Source organism: Dipodomys spectabilis, unplaced genomic scaffold (assembly GCF_019054845.1).
Source record: "Dipodomys spectabilis isolate Male_0828 unplaced genomic scaffold, ASM1905484v1 ptg000039l, whole genome shotgun sequence".
In the NCBI taxonomy this organism is placed as follows: domain Eukaryota; kingdom Metazoa; phylum Chordata; class Mammalia; order Rodentia; family Heteromyidae; genus Dipodomys; species Dipodomys spectabilis.
In genome coordinates, this window is record NW_024870716.1 from 8693032 (window position 1) to 8711624 (window position 18593).

Below are 18593 nucleotides of genomic sequence, written 5' to 3' on the forward strand. Positions count from 1 at the left end.
AAACACTATTTACCCAAAAAACACACCTAGATCCAAACACATTGATTGTTGGTGACTTTTAACACACCACTGTTGCCTCTGAGTGGATCAACCTGGCTAAAACACAACAGAGAAACCTCAGAACTAAAAAAATGCATAGACAAACTAGACTTAATAGACATCTACAGAATATTTCACCCAGCAGCATCAGAATATATGCTCTTATTTTTTTGTCAGTTGTGGGGCTTGAACTTTGGGCCTGGGTGCTGTCCCAGGCTTGACCTGAGCTCATCAGGTCAAGGCAAGTGCTCTACCATTTGAGGTACTGCACCACTTCCAGTTTTCTGGTGATTAATTGGTGATAAGAATCTCACGGAGTTTTCTGCCCCAGCTGGTTTTGAACCATGATCCTCAGATCTCAGCCTCCTGAGTAGCTAGGACTACAGATATGAGCCACCAGCACCTAGCCAAAATATACATTCTTTTCAGCAACACATGGAACATTCTCCAAAACAGACCACATTTCAGGTCACAAAGGAAATCTTTAGAAATTCAGAAATATTGAAATTACTCCCTGCATTCTTTCAGACCACAACAGAATAAAATTAGAGTTCAACATTAAAAGCCATCATAGAAATTGAACAACAGATTGTTGAATCACTAGTAGGTCACTTAAGAAAGCAGAATGGAAATGCAAATGTTTATGGTATTTAACAAAAACTAACACAAAAAATACCAGCTCCTCTGGGACACAGTAAAGGCAGTACTCAGAGGAAAATGTATAGATCTGAGTACCTACATCAACAAATTGGAGAAATCTCAAGGCAACAATTTAATGATTCACCACAAGCTCCTTGAAAACAATCAACAAGCCAAACCCCAATCCAGTAGATGGAAACAAATAATTAAAATTAAATCAGACTGAAATGAATTAGAGTCCAAAAAAAAATACAAAGAAATCAACAAAGTTAACAGCTTGTTGATCACTGAAGCTACCAGCACAACCATGTTTACTGCATAATTATTTACCATAGCTAAGACACAGAACCAAACCCAGATGCCCCTTAGTAGATGAATAGATAGAGAAAATGAGGTATATATACACAACAGAATTCTATGCTTCCATCAGAAAGAATGACATTGCCCATTCATAAGTAAATGGAAAGACTTGGAAAAACTTACATTGAACAAAGCAAGCCAGACTGAAAGAAACAGACTATATAGTTTCCCTCATTTGTAATAACTAGAGTATATTTATGATAGTCTTAGAGCTCAATGGCTAGATATCCATATGATCATATAAAACAAAGCTAATCAAAATGAACTCCAAGTTTTTCTAAGGTACTGTCTGCAGTTATTGATTTTTCTCTTTTTCTTTTTTCCTTTTTTCCTGCTGTCACTGTTTTTTTTTTTTTTTTAATTTCTGTAGCCCTTGTCTGTACCCTTGTCTTATCTGATTTGTGGAAGGAAGGGGAATCACTAAAATGGCAGGACAAAGGGTGAACTAATACAACAGAGATACTCACTAGACACTATGTTAGATTTACAACTTGGGGAGTAGGAGAGCTGGGGGAGAGGACAACTGGAGAAGATGAGGAAGAGGTAACACTGTTCAAAAAGAAATGTACTCATTACCTTACTTATGTAACTCTAATCCCTCAGTACATCACCTTTACAATTTAAAAAAAGACCTGAAAATAAAAGAACAAAAGAAAATAATTACAGGTGCTACAGATAACATATAGAATAGTTTGTATTGGGAGTCAAGTTTCAAATAGTTTAATGAGGAAAAACCCACATAAGCAAATAATAAATGAGCTGGAGATAAAAAAGACCCTATATATAAAGAAGAACATAAACATACTGCAGAGAAATGGAATAATAAGCATAAAGGAAGTATTTGTAGCGTGTTTGAGGAAACGGGGTGAAAGAGAAGAGCAGTGAGGCTGCTATAACATTGGAAGTATCAGAAAAAAAACTACCAAAGAACACAGATTATGTAGAGCTGATTTTTAAAAAGAACTATTAAATCATTCTAAGGTTCTGGATTCAAAAGCAAAACTGATTTGTTTCTTGCCTTAGATGTTATCAGTTTGGGGGTACTTGGAATAAATCATACTTAGTTGTACGTTAAGAAGCAAATTAGGAGCACTGGGAAGGTGGCTCAGTGATAGAGTACTTGCCTTGCATGCACTGGGTTCAATTCCTCAGCACCACACAAGCAGAAAAAAGCTGGAAGTGACGCTGTGGCTCAAGTGGTAGAATGCTAACCTTGAGCTGAAGAGCTGAGGGACACCCAGACCCAGAGTTCAGGCCCACAATCGACAAAAGAAAAAAAAAAAAAGATGAAGCAAATTAGGGAAGGGTGCAGGGAGTTGTGATATAGGGGTAAAATTAACTGGAAATATAGCATGTGTGTAGAGATAACAATGAAATCTTTTTCATTGAACTAATAAAATCCAATCAAAAAGAAGAAAAGAAGTGCTTATCAGCCTGATCACTGGATAAAGAATAAAATTATAAATTTTCATCTTGCAAAGATGAAATAAAAAGGACTGATTCACCTTCCTAATTGAAAAACTAAACCAAATATATGACAACAGTACTTCAGACAGTACAATGACAATTCCTGAGTACAATAATAATCCCTGACAAACAGAAATAAGAACTTCCTAGAAAAATATTCAACCCACAACAGATGAAGGGGGAACACAGCCAGAGCCAGATGGACACTGCAAAAGATATAGTTTAAAGTACAATATAGGAGACTGCTTTAAAGACAAAGAACTCTGGAAAGATTCTTAGCAAGTCTTCCAGTAAGTACTGATTAGCATTTCCCAAGGATGAAAAGGAATCACCCCCAAAAAGAAGAGGGAACAACCCCAGATTTCTATTCAACAAAATGTAAAATGTAATTTAAGACAAATTAGGAAGTGCTCAGCTAGGCACCTGTGGGTCATGACTGTAAATATAGCTACTTAAGATGCAGAGATCCAAGCAAAACCAGCCCATGCAGAGAGTCTATGATACATTATCACCAATTTATCACTAAAAAGTCAGAAGTAAAACAACAGCTCAAGGGCTGGGAAGGTGGCTCAGTGGTAGAGTGCTTGCCTTGCTTGCATGAGGCCCTGACTTCAATTCCTCAGCACCACATAAGCAGAAAAAGCTGGCAGTGGTGCTATGGCTCAAGTGGTAGAGTGCTACCCTTGAGCTGAAGAGCTGAAGGACAGCACCCAGGCCCAGAGTTCACACCCCATGACTGGCAAAAAAAAAAAAAAAAAAAAAAAAGCTCAAGTGATGGAGAGCCAGCCTTTAGTGAAAATGCTAAGAATAGTTCCCAGCCACTGAGTTCAAGCTATAGTACCACGCTCCCCCACCACGCTGCGCGTGCACACACACACACACACACACACACACACACACACAAGTACTCACAAGCATATTGCTTTTATCAATTGGCAAAATCAGAATAAAGGCTAACAAGTCCTTCAACTTTTCAAAGTTTAAAAGCAGGCCTCAAGAAGAGCACACTAAAGCCAGGCACCAGGGGCTCACACCTGTAATCCTGGCTACTAAGGGAGCTAAGATCTGAGGATCACAGTTCAAAGCCAGTGTGGGCAGGAAAGTCCATGAAACTCTTATCTCCAATAAATCACTAGAAAACCAGAAGTGGCACTGTGGCTCAAGTGGTAGACTGCTCACCTTGACCTAAAGAGCACAGGGACAGTGCCCAAACCCAGAGTTCAAGCACCATGATGGACCAAAAAAATAAAGAGCACACTCAAGTGGAAATGGTGGCTACAACTTGTAATCCTAACTAGTCAGGAAACCAAATGGAAGGATCACTGTTGAAGGCCAGCCCAAGCAAAAGGCACCATGAGGGTGGAGGGAAAAACACACAAATATGACCACAGACCATCCCAAAATTATTCAGAAGGTTATATAGCACATTGCTACAGGGACTGGGGGCAATGAGGGATACATACAATTTTTAAGGGTACAGGAATTGAGTTTTAGGACAATTCAATGGACTGAACACAATTTGGACCATAGGACAGGTAATAATTTATAAGTGATTATTTTCAAGACTGAAGTAAAGGACAAGGATATCTGACCAAAAAACAAAAAAACAACAACAACAAAAAAAAACCAACACATGTCCATCTTTTGTGATACTCGAAGCAGATCTCCCTCCCATTGAACTAGCCTGGGAGGAGGATCACAAAATCCTGGATAAACACCACAAGCAGACCAGAGAATCCAACAAGAGACTGGTTACAGAAACAAGGGAGATACAGGATCTTTCTATCCCGCCCCCCCCCCCCAAAAAAAAATCAAAGAACTCTTTTTTTGTACCTTTTATTTAAAAATTTTTTTCTAAAAGTTTTTTAATTTTTAACTTAAAAAAATTTGTTTTCTATTAACTTTTACTTTCCTCTTATAATTTTTATTTTAGGGGTATACGTGTGTGTGCTTTTTTTTTTCTTTTTAATTTTTTTTTGTTTAGCTCTATTGACCTTTTGATCCTTTTTTCTTTCTTTCTCATTCTTTTCACCTTTTCTTCTCTTTCGATCTTCTTTGCATGACTTAATTGCTGTTCTGCTCATGCTCAGATATACCCGTAGTTGATTATTAGATCTTATCTCCCACTGTGTACACACTTAATCCAGAAATTTATTACTCAATTCAAAACCTCTTAGACTTAAATTCCTTAATACCAGTACTACCTCTTTATACCTATATAATATTTTAAGCATTTTTATTTTTAAGTTTTTCACGTCTCCTTTATATCCCTCCCCTTCTCTCATTCTATCCACGTTCTTCTCTGAATATTAGAATCACCTCAGATTTCTCAGCAGAGACAATCAAAGCAAGAAGAGCCTGGAATGATGTATGCCATGCCCTAAAGACAAACAACTATCAACCAAGAATACTGTACTCAGCTAAGCTCTCCTTCATAACCGAAGGTCAAATAAAAAACTTCCATAGCAAAGGAAAATAGAAACAATGTATCTCCACCAAATCAGCCCTACAAAAGATTCTTAAAGATGTCCTACACATAGAAAACCAACAAGACCACAATAAAGGCCAAGAAACTGCACCCAAACTGAGAATCCAAGAACCTTAGGAAGAACCCAGTTGCCGCAGCCCCTAAGAAAGCGGATACAATGGCAGGAACTCCCAAATACCTCTCAGTCCAATCTATCAACATTAACGGACTTAACTCTCCAATTAAGTGACAGACTGTTTAGTTGGATTAAAAAGCAAGCTCCTTCTATCTGCTGCCTTCAAGAGTCTTGCCCATTAAAACAAACACATTTTCAATGTGAAAGGCTGGAACAAAATCTACTAAGCAAATAGCCCCCATAAACAGGCGGGAATTGAAATCCTAATATCAGATAAAATAGACTTCAAATTAAAATTAGTGAGAAGAGATAAAGAAAGTCACTACATACTAATTAAGGGATCTCTCCTTCAGGAGGATATTACAATTCTAAATATCTATTCACCAAACAACGGAGCACCCAATTTATCCACAAAGCAAACTTGTCCAAATTCAGAAACATTGAAGTTATACCTTGCATTCTCTCTGACCACAAGGGAATAAAATTAGAACTCAACACCAAAAGCCACCAAAGAAAGTCCTGTAACACATGGAGGCTGAACGACACACTGCTGAATCACGAGGGGGTCATGGAAGAGATTAGAAAGGAAATTCAAATGTTCATGCTATTCAACAAAAATGAGCACACAAATTACCAGCTCCTCTGGGACACAGCAAAGGCAGTACTACGGGCAAGTTTATAGCTCTGAGTTACTACATAAACAAATTGGAGAGATCTGAAACCAACAATCTAATGAGACATCTAAACCTCCTTGAAAAAGAGCAGCAAGATAAACTCCAATACAGTAGATGGAAAGAAATAATTAAAAAAAATAATTAAAATTAAATCAGAATTAAATGAATTAGAATCCAAAAAAAACTACAACTTTGGTGTGGGGGTGGGGAGGAGGATGGGGGGGAGGCTGGGAAGGGATGTGAAGGGTAAACAAAGGAGGAGGCTGCAATGCTTGATAAGAAATGTACTCATTATCTTGCCCATGTAATTGTAACCCCTCTGTACAGTATGTTCACAAAAAAATTAAAATTAAAATTAAAATTAAAAAAAAGTAAAATAACAAAAAAAACTACAGAAAGAATCAACAAAACAAAGAGTTGGTTCTTCGAAAAAATTAACAAAATTGACAGACCCTTAGCAAATCTTATCAGAAAAAGAAGAGAACACACCCAAATTAATAAACTCAGAGATGAGAATGGAAACATCACCACGGAAACAACCAAGATTCAGAACATTATAATGGAATACTTCTCAAAACTTTATGCTAGTAAGTTTCAGAACTTAGCAGAAATGAATCCTTTCCTAGCAAATACTGACATGCCAAAACTAAACCAAGATGAGTTAAACCTTCTTAACAGGCCCATATCAAGCATTGAAATAGAAACATCAATAAGAGACCTCCCAGCTAAGAAAAGCCCAGGACCAGATGGTTTTACAGCGGAATTCTACATGGCCTTCAAAGCAGAGCTCACACTAATACTCCTCCAACTCTTCAATGAAATTGAAAGAGAAAGTTCACTACCGAATTAATTCTATGAAGCCATCATAACCCTCATCCCAAAATCAGGCAGGGACTCATCAAAGAGAACTATAGACCCATTTCTTTGATGAAGATTGATGCAAAACTTCTCAACAAAATTTTGGCCAATCGACTTCAACAATTCATCCAAAAAATCATACACCATGACAAACAGGATTCATTTCAGGGATGCAAAGCTGGTTCAATATAAGCAAATCAATTAATATAATTCATCACATCAATAGGAGCAAAGATAAGAACCACATGGGTATCTCAATAGATGCAGAAAAGACATTTGACAAGATCCAACACCCTTTTATGATGAAGGTTCTAGAAAAATTAGGAATCCATAGAACATTCCTCAATACAATAAAGGCTGTATCTGACAAATCTACAGCCAGCATTATATTTAATGGTGAAAAACTAAAGCCATTTCCTCTTAACTCAGGAACAAGACAAGGATGTACGCTCTCTCCACTGCTCTTCAATCTAGTATTAGAATGCCTAGCTACAGCAATAAGAAAAGATGCAAACATAAAGGGGATCCAAATAGGGAAAGAAGTAAAACTCTCCCTCTTTGCAGATGACATGCTCTTGTATTTAAAGAATCCCACAGACTCCACTCCCAAATTACTCAAGCTGATTCAAAATTTTGGCAAAATAGCAGGGTATAAAATTAACCCTCAAAAATCAATGGCTTTTCTGTATGCCAACAATGAGAAAAGCGTGGCTGAAATCAGGAAAGAAATTCCATTTGTAATAGCCCCACAAAAAATAAAATACCTAGGAATTAACTTAACCAAAGAAGTGAAGGACCTCTATGATGAAAACTTTAAAAACTTGAAAAAGGAAATCAAAACGGAACTTAGAAAGTGGCAAAAATTCCCATGCTCCTGGATTGGAAAGATTAACATCGTGAAAATGGCAATACTTCCCAAGGCTATCTACAAATTCAACGCGATACCTATCAATATTCCAACCTCATTCTTCAAGGAAATAGAAGAGGCAATCCAAAAATTCATATGGAACAATAAAAGACCCCGAATAGCAAAAACAATCCTCAACAGAAAGAACAGTGCTGAAAGAATATCAATACCAAATTTCAAACTCTACTATAAAGCCATAGTAATCAAAACAGCTTGGTACTGGCATAGGAACAGACCTCAGGACCAATGGAATAGAATTGAAAACCCAGAAATGAACCTACAGACCTATAGCCATCTAATCTTCAATAAGGGAGCTAAAAAAATAGAATGGAAGAAAGACAGCCTCTTCAGTAAATGGTGCTGGCAAAATTGGTTAACTACTTGTAGAAAACTAAAGCTAGATCCTTATCTATTACCCTGCACCAGAATCAACTCCAAATGGATCAAAGACCTTGGAGTCAAAGAAGACACTCTGAAAACAGGATGCAATAGGAGAAACCCAGGTCTCCTTGGCACAGGCCGAAATTTTCTTAATAGAGACCCAGAAACACAACAAATAAAAGAAAGGTTGGACAAATGGGATTGCATGAAATTGCAGAGCTTCTGCATGACAAAGGGTATAGCTAGCAAGATCAATAGAAAGCCCACAGATTGGGAGAAGATCTTAACTAGCCATACAACAGACAAGGGTCTCATATCTAAAATATACTTGGAACTCAAAAAATTAAATCCCCCAACAACAAATCTTCAAAGAAACAACTGCCCAATAAATAAGTGGGCTAAAGACTTAAAGAGAAACTTCTCTGAAGAAGAAAGAAGGATGGCCAATAGACACATGAAGAAATGCTCAACCTCCCTAGCCATAAAAGAAATGCAAATCGAAACAACATTGAGATACCACCTCACCCCTGTTAGAATGGCTAAAATCAAGAACTCTAATAACAACAGATGCTGGAGGGGATATGGACAGAAAGGAACCTTACTGCATTGTTGGTGGGAGTGTAAACTTGTTCAACCACTTTGGAAAGCAGTATGGAGGTTCCTCAAAAGACTCCACATAGAGCTCCCCTATGACCCAGCAATCCCACTTTTGGGCATTTACCCTAATATTCACAAACAAGACCACACTAAAGCTACTCACATGACGATGCTTATTGCAGCATTATTTACTATAGCTAAGATATGGAACCAACCCAGATGCCCCTCAGTAGATGAGTGGATCAAGAAAATGTGATATATATACACAGTGGAATTCTATGCCTCCATCAGAAAGAATGACATTGCCCCATTTGTTAGGAAATGGAAAGACTTGTTAAAAATTGTATTAAGTGAAGTAAACCTGGCCCAAAGAAACATAGGTCCCATGGTTTCCCTTATTTGCAATAACTAGTATATGTCTGAGTCAAGCAGAAAAGGTCAAATAAGTTGATGTTAGGGAAATGAACCCTAAGATATGTATTCAAATGTTTTTTTTCTTTCATGTGATTGTTTCTAACACATTTATAAGATTATTTCTTTGTTGCTTTGTATGTCCCTCCCCCACGGTATAACCCCTGCTTTCACTGTATTTGATATCGGTATAATTTGTGGAGGGGAAAAGAAACAAATCGTTTAAATAGGGATACAGGTGGACCCAGTGCATAAATGAGATGTACAATTCGTTATTTTGAAAACGAACTTTACAACTTTGATGCTGGGGTGGGGGGGGAGAAGGATTGGGTGGCGGTGTCGGGGTTGCCGATGGGAAGGGATGGGAAGGGGAAACAAAGGAGGAGGCTACAATGCTTGATAAGAAATGTACTCATTACTTTGCCCATGTAATTGTAACCCCTCTGTACAGTATTTTCACAATTAAAAAAAAAAAAAGACTTCAGTCTTTCTTAAGCTAGAATTTATATCATGAAATTTCACAGTAAAGTCCAGAGATAATGGCTTCTTGGTGGGCCCAGATTTTGGGTAAATAAAGTTAATTGCATAAAGCTTCTTTCTTCCCTGGGGTGGGAAATCCTGAGAGAGGGAAGTGGAAACTTAATTCTGAGGTATGCTCTACATGGCAGAGCATCACTGTGGGCTACTGTTTTGTCAGTCCCAGTGCTGGCAATGAACAATCCTAGAATGAAATGAGGAAAATAAAAGTAAAAGCTTACAACAGAAAACAAGAAACTTTCTAGGCTCATGAATTAGAATATTCACTATTAATCCAGTGCTGAAATCTGAAGTTTAAGGCTTGACACCGTCCAAGCAGGAAAGTCTATGAGACTCTTTCATCTCCAATCAACCAGCAAAAAGACAGACGTTGAGGTGTGGTTCAAGTGTTAGAGCATCAGCCTTAAAAATAAAAACCCAGTATGAACACAAAGAAGAAAGAAAACTCACTTTTGTTAACATGACAGATTAAGCAACAAATTCAACACTATCCCAATCAAAATTTGAGCTGAGTATCAGTGGCTCACATCTGCAATTCTATTTACTTGGGAGACAGAGATTGAGAGGATCTAGGTTCAAAGGTAGCCAGCAAAAAAGTTTTTTCAAGACCCCATCCTAAATTATTGCTGAGCTTAGCAGTATATACTTATTATTTCAGGCTCCAGTGTGAAGCTTAAATATAAAGGCTTGTTTCAGTCTGATTCAGGTAACAGCAAGGCCCTATTGTAAAAATAACCAGAACAAATAGAACTGTAAGCATGGCTCAAGTAGTAGAGTACCTTGCTTTTAGCAAGTGCAAAGCCCTGAGGTCAAACTCCAATACCGCTGGGTGGTGGTAGCTCACGCCTATAATCCTAGCTACACAGGAGGCTGAGATCTGATGATCACAGTTCAAAGCCAGCCCTGGCAGGAAAGTCTGTAAAACTCTTATCTCCAATAAACCACTAGAAAACCAGAAGTGGCGCTGTGACTCAAGCAGTAGAGTGCTGGCCTTGAGCTGAAGAGTGCAGTGCAGGGACAGCGCCCAGGCCCAGAGTTCAAGCCCCACGACTGACCAAAAAAATAAAAAAACAAAAAACAAAAAATAACTCCAGTACCACCAAAATAAGAAAAGTATCAAGCAGGTTTGCTTTATGAGTTATATATTTTGCAGAGCTTAAGAAGCTAACCCTAAAATTTATATAGAAGTACAAAAGATTAAGAACCAAAACATTTTTTAAAAGAACCAATTTGAGAAACAATATACTTCTACCATCAAAACTTACCATAGAATGGATCAAGAAAATGTGGTATATATACACAATGGAATTCTATGCCTCCATCAGAAAGAATGACATTGCCCCATTTGTTAGGAAATGGAAAAACTTGGAAAAAATTATATTAAGTGAAGTAAGCCAGGCCCAAAGAAACGTAGGTCCCATGGTTTCCCTTATTTGTAATATCTAGTATATGTATGAGTCAAGCGGAAAAGGTCAGATAATGTGATGTCAGGAAAATGAACCCTTAGATGTGTATTTTAATGTTTTTTTCTTTCATGCATGTGTTTCTAACACATTTATAAGATTATCTCTTTGTTGCTTTGTATGTCCCTCCCCCACAGTATAACCCCTGCTTTCACTATATTTGATGTCAGTATGACTTGCGGAGGAGATGGGGAAAAACCAGTTGTTTAAGGATACAGGTGGACCTGTTGCAACAATGAGAAGTACAAGTTGTCATGTCCAAAACGAGCTTTACAACGTTGGTGTGGGGGGGGGGGGGAGGAAGGAGAAGGATTGGGATTAGGGGGGGAGGGGGGGAGGCTGGGAAGGGATGTGAAGGGTAAACAAAGGAGGAGGCTGCAATGCTTGGTAAGAAATGTACGCATTATCCTGCCCATGTAACTGTAACTCCTCTGTACAGTATGTTCACAAATAAAATTAAATTAAATTTAAAAAAAAAAAAAACTTACCATTAATCTGCTATTAAGATAGTGTAATACTAATGTATACAAAGATCAACAGAACATAACTGAGAGCCCATGGAAGAAAAATTAACTTATTAGGCTGGAGTTATGGCTCATTTGCGTGTTAGCCAGTGAGCAAAAGTGTTAGGTACCAAGTTCAAATAACTATCTTGAATCAAAAAAGGAACAGAAGGGCTGGGAAGGTGGCTCAGTGGTACAGCGCTTGCCTTGCATGCCTGAGGCCCTGGGTTCAATTCCTCAGCACCACATCAGGAAAAACAAAAACCAGAAGTGGGGCTGTGGCTCAAGTGGTAGAGCGCTAACCTTGAATTGAAGAGCTGAGGAACAGAGCCCAGGCCCAGAGTTCAGGCCCCACGACAGGACCACCCCCCCCCCCAAAAAAAAGAAGCTCAGGGGCAGAGCCCAGGCCCTGAGTTCAAGTCCCAGGACTGGCAAAAAATAAACAAAAAACAAAAAAAGAATAGGAAAATAAAACCTTGTGGGGCTGGGAAGGTAGCTTAGTGCTTGCCTTGCATGCTTGAGGCCTGGGTTTGATTCCTCAGCACCACATAAGCAGAAAAAGCCAGAAATAGTGCTATGGCTCAAGTAGTACAGCACTAGCCTTGAGCTGAAGAGCTGAGGGACAGCGCCCAGGCCCACAGTTCAGGCCCCATGGCCAACACCAATAACAACAACAAAAAAAGAAACACCATAAATGGTCAACTTATTTGACAAAGTGCCAAGATAATTCAGTGAAACGATAATCCTCTCCCCTGTAAATTGAAAAGTTAGATTTACACCAACACCTCACACTGCAAACTCAAAAGAGATCATAGACCTAAATGTAAGATAAAAAGACCTCCTATCTAAGAAAAGCCCATGACCAGATGGATTCACAGCTGAATTCTACAAAGCCTTCAAAAGACGACTCACTCCAATACTCCTCAAATTCTTTAATGAAATAGAAAGGGAAAGATCATTATCAAATTCATTCTGTGAAGCTAGCATAACCCTCATCACAGAACCAGACAGGGACCATCAAAGAAAAAGCATCACAGACCCATCTCTTTGATGAACATGGATGCAAAACTTCTAAATAAAATTCTGGCCAACCAAATTCAACAACTAACCAAAACAAGATCAAATGGGATTCATTCTAGGGATGCACAGCTGGTTCAATAAACACAAATCAATTAATGTAATTCAACACATTAACAGGAGCAAGGACAAGAATCACATGGTCATATCAATTGATTCAGAAAAAAGCATTTGACTAGATCCAATACCCCTTTATGATGAAAGCTCCGGAAAAGCTAGGAATTCCACGGAACATTTCTCAATATAATAAAGGCTGTATATGACAAACTTACAGCCAGCATTATATTTAATGGTGAAAAGTTAAAACCATTTCCTCTAAAATCAGGAACAAGACAAGGATGTCTGTTATCTCCATTCCTCTTCAATATAGAACTGAAATTCATCAAAATTAAAACCTTTTATACTTTAAAAACAGTATCATTAGTAAAATCAACAGGTAAACTGTTGACCCTTTAAAAGACATTTAAATGCTCAGTTTGGAAGCACATATACTAAAATTGGAACAAATTAGAGATTAGCATGGCCAGACACAAGGATGACCTACTAATTGGTAAAGCATTTCATATTTTAAAACAACATATAAATAAATAAATAATACTTAAATGGCCAGCAGGAACATAAGAAGATGAAAAATCTTTTAGAGAAATGTAAAGTTTTTTTTGTGTGTGCTAAAACCTGGGCTTAACCTTTGGGCTCTACATTCACACTTGGATTTTGCACTTAATGGTGGTGCTCTAACACTGGATCCACAGCTCCACTTTCTGCAAATTAAAATTTATAATGGGTTCCATTTTAAAGATCAACAAGTGGTAGCAAAGATGCACAGCAAAAAAGTGTCACATGCCACTGAATGGAATCTGATACAAATTGACAGATTTTGACAAATAACTTGAAAATTCAAGAGTTAACCATTTGTACCCAAAAGAACTGACATAGTCCATACAAAAATGTATATACCAACATTCATAATAACTTCATTTAGAATGGCCAAAACTAAAGAAAAAAACAATGCCTATCAACACAAAAGTGCTAGGTCCATATGTGGAATACTGTGCAAAATAAAGGAAAAGAGCTATAAATATATCCAATAAATTACAAAAACAGACCTTATAATACTTATGCTGAGTGAAAGAAGCCAAATAACAATACATACATACATATATAAATAGATATACACACACTGTATAATGCTATTTAAAATTCCAGAAACACAATCTATAATGATAGGAAGCAGATTTGTAGTTGCCTTGAGATTAGTCAGGGAAATTAAATAACTAAAAAAATGTTTACTAAGGTACCTAAAGAAACTACTTGGAATGTGGACAATATTTATTAATTTTTACTAATTTCAATACTTTTGTCGGTTTTTTTTTGTTGTTGTTGTTGTTTTGGGTTTTTTTGGTCCTGGGTCCTGAACTCTGGGCCTGGGTGCTGTCCCTCAGCTCTTCAGCTCAAGGCCAGCACTCTACCACTTGAGCAATAGTGCCACTTCCAGCTTTTTCTGCTTATGTGGTGCTGAGGAATTGAACCCAAGGCCTCATCCATGAGGAGGCAAGCATTCTACCACTGAGCCACCTTCCCAGCCCTAATTCCAAAACTTTTAACAAGTGTATTTTTAAAAAGTTCAGTTTGCTGAACTTAAACTTCATGAAATGTTGTTTTGTTTTTTGGTTTCTTTTTTTTTTTTTTTGGTCAGTCGTGGGGCTTGAACTCTGGGCTTGGTCAATATCACTGCGCTCTTCAGCCCAAGGCGTGCACTCTACCGCTTGAGCCACAGCGCCACTTTTTTTTTTTTTTTTGCCAGTCATAGTGCCTGAACTCTGGGCCTGGGCGCTGTCCCTCAGCTCTTCAGCTCAAGGCTAGCACTCTACCACTTGAGCCACAGCACCACTTCCAGCTTTTTCTGCTTATGTGGTGCTGAGGAATCGAACCCAGGGCCTCAGGCATGCAAGGCAAGCGCTCTACCACTGAACCACCTTCCCAGCCCCCTTGTTTTGTTTTTTGTCAGTCATGGGGCTTGAACTCTGGGATTGGGTGCTGTCCTTGTGCTCTTCAGCTTGAGGCGACCATTTGAGGCACTTCCAGTTTTCTAGTGGTTTATTGGAGATAAGAGTCTCATTGGGCTGAGAAGGGGGCTCAGTGGTAGAGTGCTTGCCTTGCATGCATGAGGCCATGGGTTCGAATCTTCAGCACCACAAAAGCAAAAAGAAAAAAGCCGGAAGTGGCACTGTGGCTCAAGTGGTAGAGCGCTAGCCTTGAGCTGAAGAGCTGAGGGACAGCGCCCAGGCCCATAGTTCAGGCCCCACGACCGGAATCAAAAAAAAAAAAGAGTCTCACCTACTTTCCTTGCCCGAGCTGGCTTTGAACTGTGATCCTCAGATCTCAGCCTCCTGAGTAGCTAGGATTACAGGTGTGAGCCACCGGCACCCGGCTCTCATGAAATGTTTTAAATTATCTGAACAAAGAAAAAAAACCTAAAAGAACAAAAAGAATTACATGACACTATTATTTTCTAAACAAGAGGTAGGATTAGTTTATTATTGGATAAAACCTGTAGAGACAGAAATTTGTATACTTTGTGTTTGTGTATGTGTGTGTGAAAAGACAAAAATTTGCATACTCTGTGTGTGCGTGCGTGCGTGCGTGCGTGCGTGCGTGCGTGCGTGCGTGCGTGTGTGTGTGTGTGTGTGTGTGTGTGTACTAGGGCTTAAACTGCAGGTCTGGTGTTCTCTCCAAACTATTTTGCTCAGGGTGGGCACTCTATCACTTGAGTGATCACTCTACATCCACCTTCTCAATTGTTAACTAAAGATAAGGGTCTTTCAGTATTGTCTGTCCTGGATGGCTTTGAGCTGTGATTCTCAGATATCAGCCTTCAGAGTAACTAGAATTATAGGCCTGAGCCACCAGTATCTAGCTTGAATAGATACTTTAAGTTTTAAAAGAGTATAGGAGTGACAACATTTTGTTGATCATGTGGATATTAGTAGTTGAAAGGAAGGAAGGAACTAAGGACAACTTTTATTTTGATTTTTGCAGCAGTGTGAAAAGATGTCATTTAGTAAGACAAGAATAAGATTGCAAGTTTATTGCATTACTAAGTATGGTTGAAACTGCTTTTACAAGTTTAATGGGTTTGGAAACAAGGAAGCAGGGTTTATATACACACATTAAGAAAATAAGAGTGGGATTCTGCTCAACTACCTACCATACATAGAAAAGAGAAATCAACCTGTGTATGATATGGAAAAGGAAGTAACTCCTGAAGACAAAAAAGGTATAAAAATGTCATTATCTAAAGTGCTTTTAAATCTAAATGAATGGGACATATATTCATATGAGAAAATAATTCCTTAGGGGATTCAATATGGTAAAACAGACACCCAGCCCTCATCTACTTTACCACAGAGAGAACAAAGTTAACAAGAGCTATCTGAAATTTGAGCTGAAAGACTATGGGAAAACCGTAGAAATCATCAGGAAAATCTAAAATCTGTTAAGATCTATATACTTAAGGTAAAAGCATTGAAAAAGAAGCAAAACCTGGTATCCTAAAGTAAAAGAAAGTCCTAGAAAACTTTATCAGTGTGGATGCTGGCAATACTAGTTATAAGAACAGCTGGGCATCAGTGGCTCATGACTTCAATCCTGGCTACTCAAAAGTCTGAGATCTGAGGACTAAGGTTCAAAGTCAGACTATGGAGGAAAATCTATGAGACTCTTATCTCCATCCAATGAACCACCAAAATATAGAAGTAAAGCTGCTCAAATGACAGAGCAAGCCTTCAGTGAAAAATATTAATCAAGATTGTGAGGCCTTGAGTTCAAGCCCTACTACCAAGCTATACACATACACATACGCACGCACACACACACACACACACACACACACACACACACACACACACACACACACACACACACACAAAATGACAAAAGTCCAGTAAATCCAATTAAATATGAGCAAACTATCTGAATAGGAATTTCTCAAAAGAAAAAATAGAAAGTCAACAAATCTATGAACAAATATTCAACTCTTATTAGACCTCAGAAAAATGCAAATCAAAACTAGAATGATTACTACCCCACCACTGTTAAATAGCTATTGTATTTTTTAAAAAATACATTGAGTAAGATGTAGAGAAACAGCAATTCTTAAACCCTGTGGAAAAGCAAATTATTACTGCAATTATAAAAACAATGTGGAGATTCCTCAAAATGTACCAAATGATCTAGCTCCCTAACTTCTTGGTACACATCTAAAAGGAACCAAACAGCATACAATAGACATATCTGCACAGATGTGTTTATTGTGGCACTACTCATAGTAGGTTAGATTAGGGAATCAGCCTCGGTACTCAGGAAAGAGAGGTATATAATCAAGAGACAAATCCTGTCATTTGCAGTGAAATGGATGGAACTGTAGGACATTATGCTAAGTGAAATAAGACAGCTATTCTCTTTCATATGTGAATGCTAATAAAATAGAGTATTGCTGGAAATTAGGAAGGATGACTAGAAGGGTATTTGGAATGAGGAAGAATTTGATGCAATATATCTGTATGGAAAAATCATGCTAGAGCTCATTAGTACATACAATATATTAAATATAATTTGAAAGACAAAATTAAAATATTGTAAGTAAATGATATACTTTACTGAGTGTTTTATTTCTACAAATTTACTTAGGTGACCTTATACTTCTAACTAAAAATATATCCCTTTAAAGCAAATTAATACTGAGCATACAGAATTCTACAACTTCTTTATTTCCTTGGCATCTTTTCTTACCTTTGTAATTGTCCAAATAATGTTCCATAGTGTGCTATTTTATATGATGAATGGGGAATATCTTGACCATCATTTAATTTGGAAACCAAGGAATCAGAAGAATTAAATTTACTGAGCTGAAAAAATGGAAGAAAATGTCAAAATAGTAAATGTACATATAAATTATTTACCAAAGGTGACATTTATGAATTACATCCATATTAAAAACATATTTAAAGCAGGCACCAGTGGCTCATGTCTGTAACTTAGCTCTTCAGGAAGCTGAGATCTGAAGACCACGGTTCAAAGCCAGCCCAGGCAGAAAAGTCTGTGAGATCTTTTTCTCTATTAACCATCAAATAAGTCAGTTGTGAAGTTGTGGCTCAAGTGGTAGAATACTAGCTTTGAGTTGAAAAAAAAAACTCAGGCTCTGAGTTCAAGCCCCAGGATTAGTACAAGGACCCCAAAAAAAAAAAAAAGTAATTTTAGTTCTTTTGAAGTCCAAAATAAACACTTTTCTAAAAATAAAATGTAAGTGGCGCTGTGGCTCAAAGCACTAGAGCACTAGTCTTGAATGAGAAATCTCAGGGACAGCATCCAAGCCCTGAATTCAAGCCCCATGACTGACCAAAATAAAAATAAAATGTAGTGTTTTAATAACTAATATTGGAATTTACATTGTGTTGAACAAGATCCTGATTATCAAAAAGCTAAATTCCTCTAACAGAGAAAAGTTCTTCCACTTATTCAATTTCCTCCATGCAAAATTCAATTTCCTCCATGCAAACCACAACAGAAGCCACAGTTAATAGTGAATGAAATGGAAAATAGAATATCAGATACTGAAGACAAAATGCAGGCACTGGAGGGAAAAAGTTACAGATATAGATAAAACACTCAAAATATGCCCAAGAGATGCCCAAGAACAAGCAGACAGTTCCAAGAAATTTAACCTTCTTATAATTGGTGTGGATGAAGGGGAGGAATATCAGAATAAAGGAATGCAACGCTTATTCAGTAAGATCATCACTGAAAATTTCCCGTCTTAAAAGAGAAGATCTTACCTACATAACAGAGGCTTATAGAACACCTATCAAGCAGGATCCCAGGAGGAACAGTGTTGGTACATTATAGTAAAAATTCTAGATTTTAGCAATAAAGAAACAATCTTGCATGCAGCAAAAGCAAAGAAGAAGCTATACTAAAATGAGAAAGAATATGAAGAAGGGGACTACAATCTGAAGAAATCAATCAAAAAAAAGTGAAAAAAAAAGAAATCAATCAAGATCAATCCATACCAGATAGAT

At 37.7% G+C, this 18593-nt stretch overlaps 1 protein-coding gene and 1 non-coding gene across 2 annotated transcripts in view; one reads left to right on the forward strand and one right to left on the reverse strand.

Annotated features, from left to right (window-relative positions):
- The window catches only part of CUNH12orf40 (chromosome unknown C12orf40 homolog), a 57326-nt gene that overhangs the window by 18942 nt on the left and 19791 nt on the right, over positions 1–18593 (reverse strand). Inside the window, exon 7 of the mRNA XM_042677505.1 lies at positions 17308–17423. Within this exon, the coding sequence (XP_042533439.1) occupies positions 17308–17423 (116 nt within the window). The remainder of the gene's footprint in view (positions 1–17307; positions 17424–18593) is intronic.
- Positions 12984–13086, forward strand: LOC122106382. The gene has a single exon (XR_006147157.1). It is a non-coding gene; the product is annotated as a U6 spliceosomal RNA (small nuclear RNA).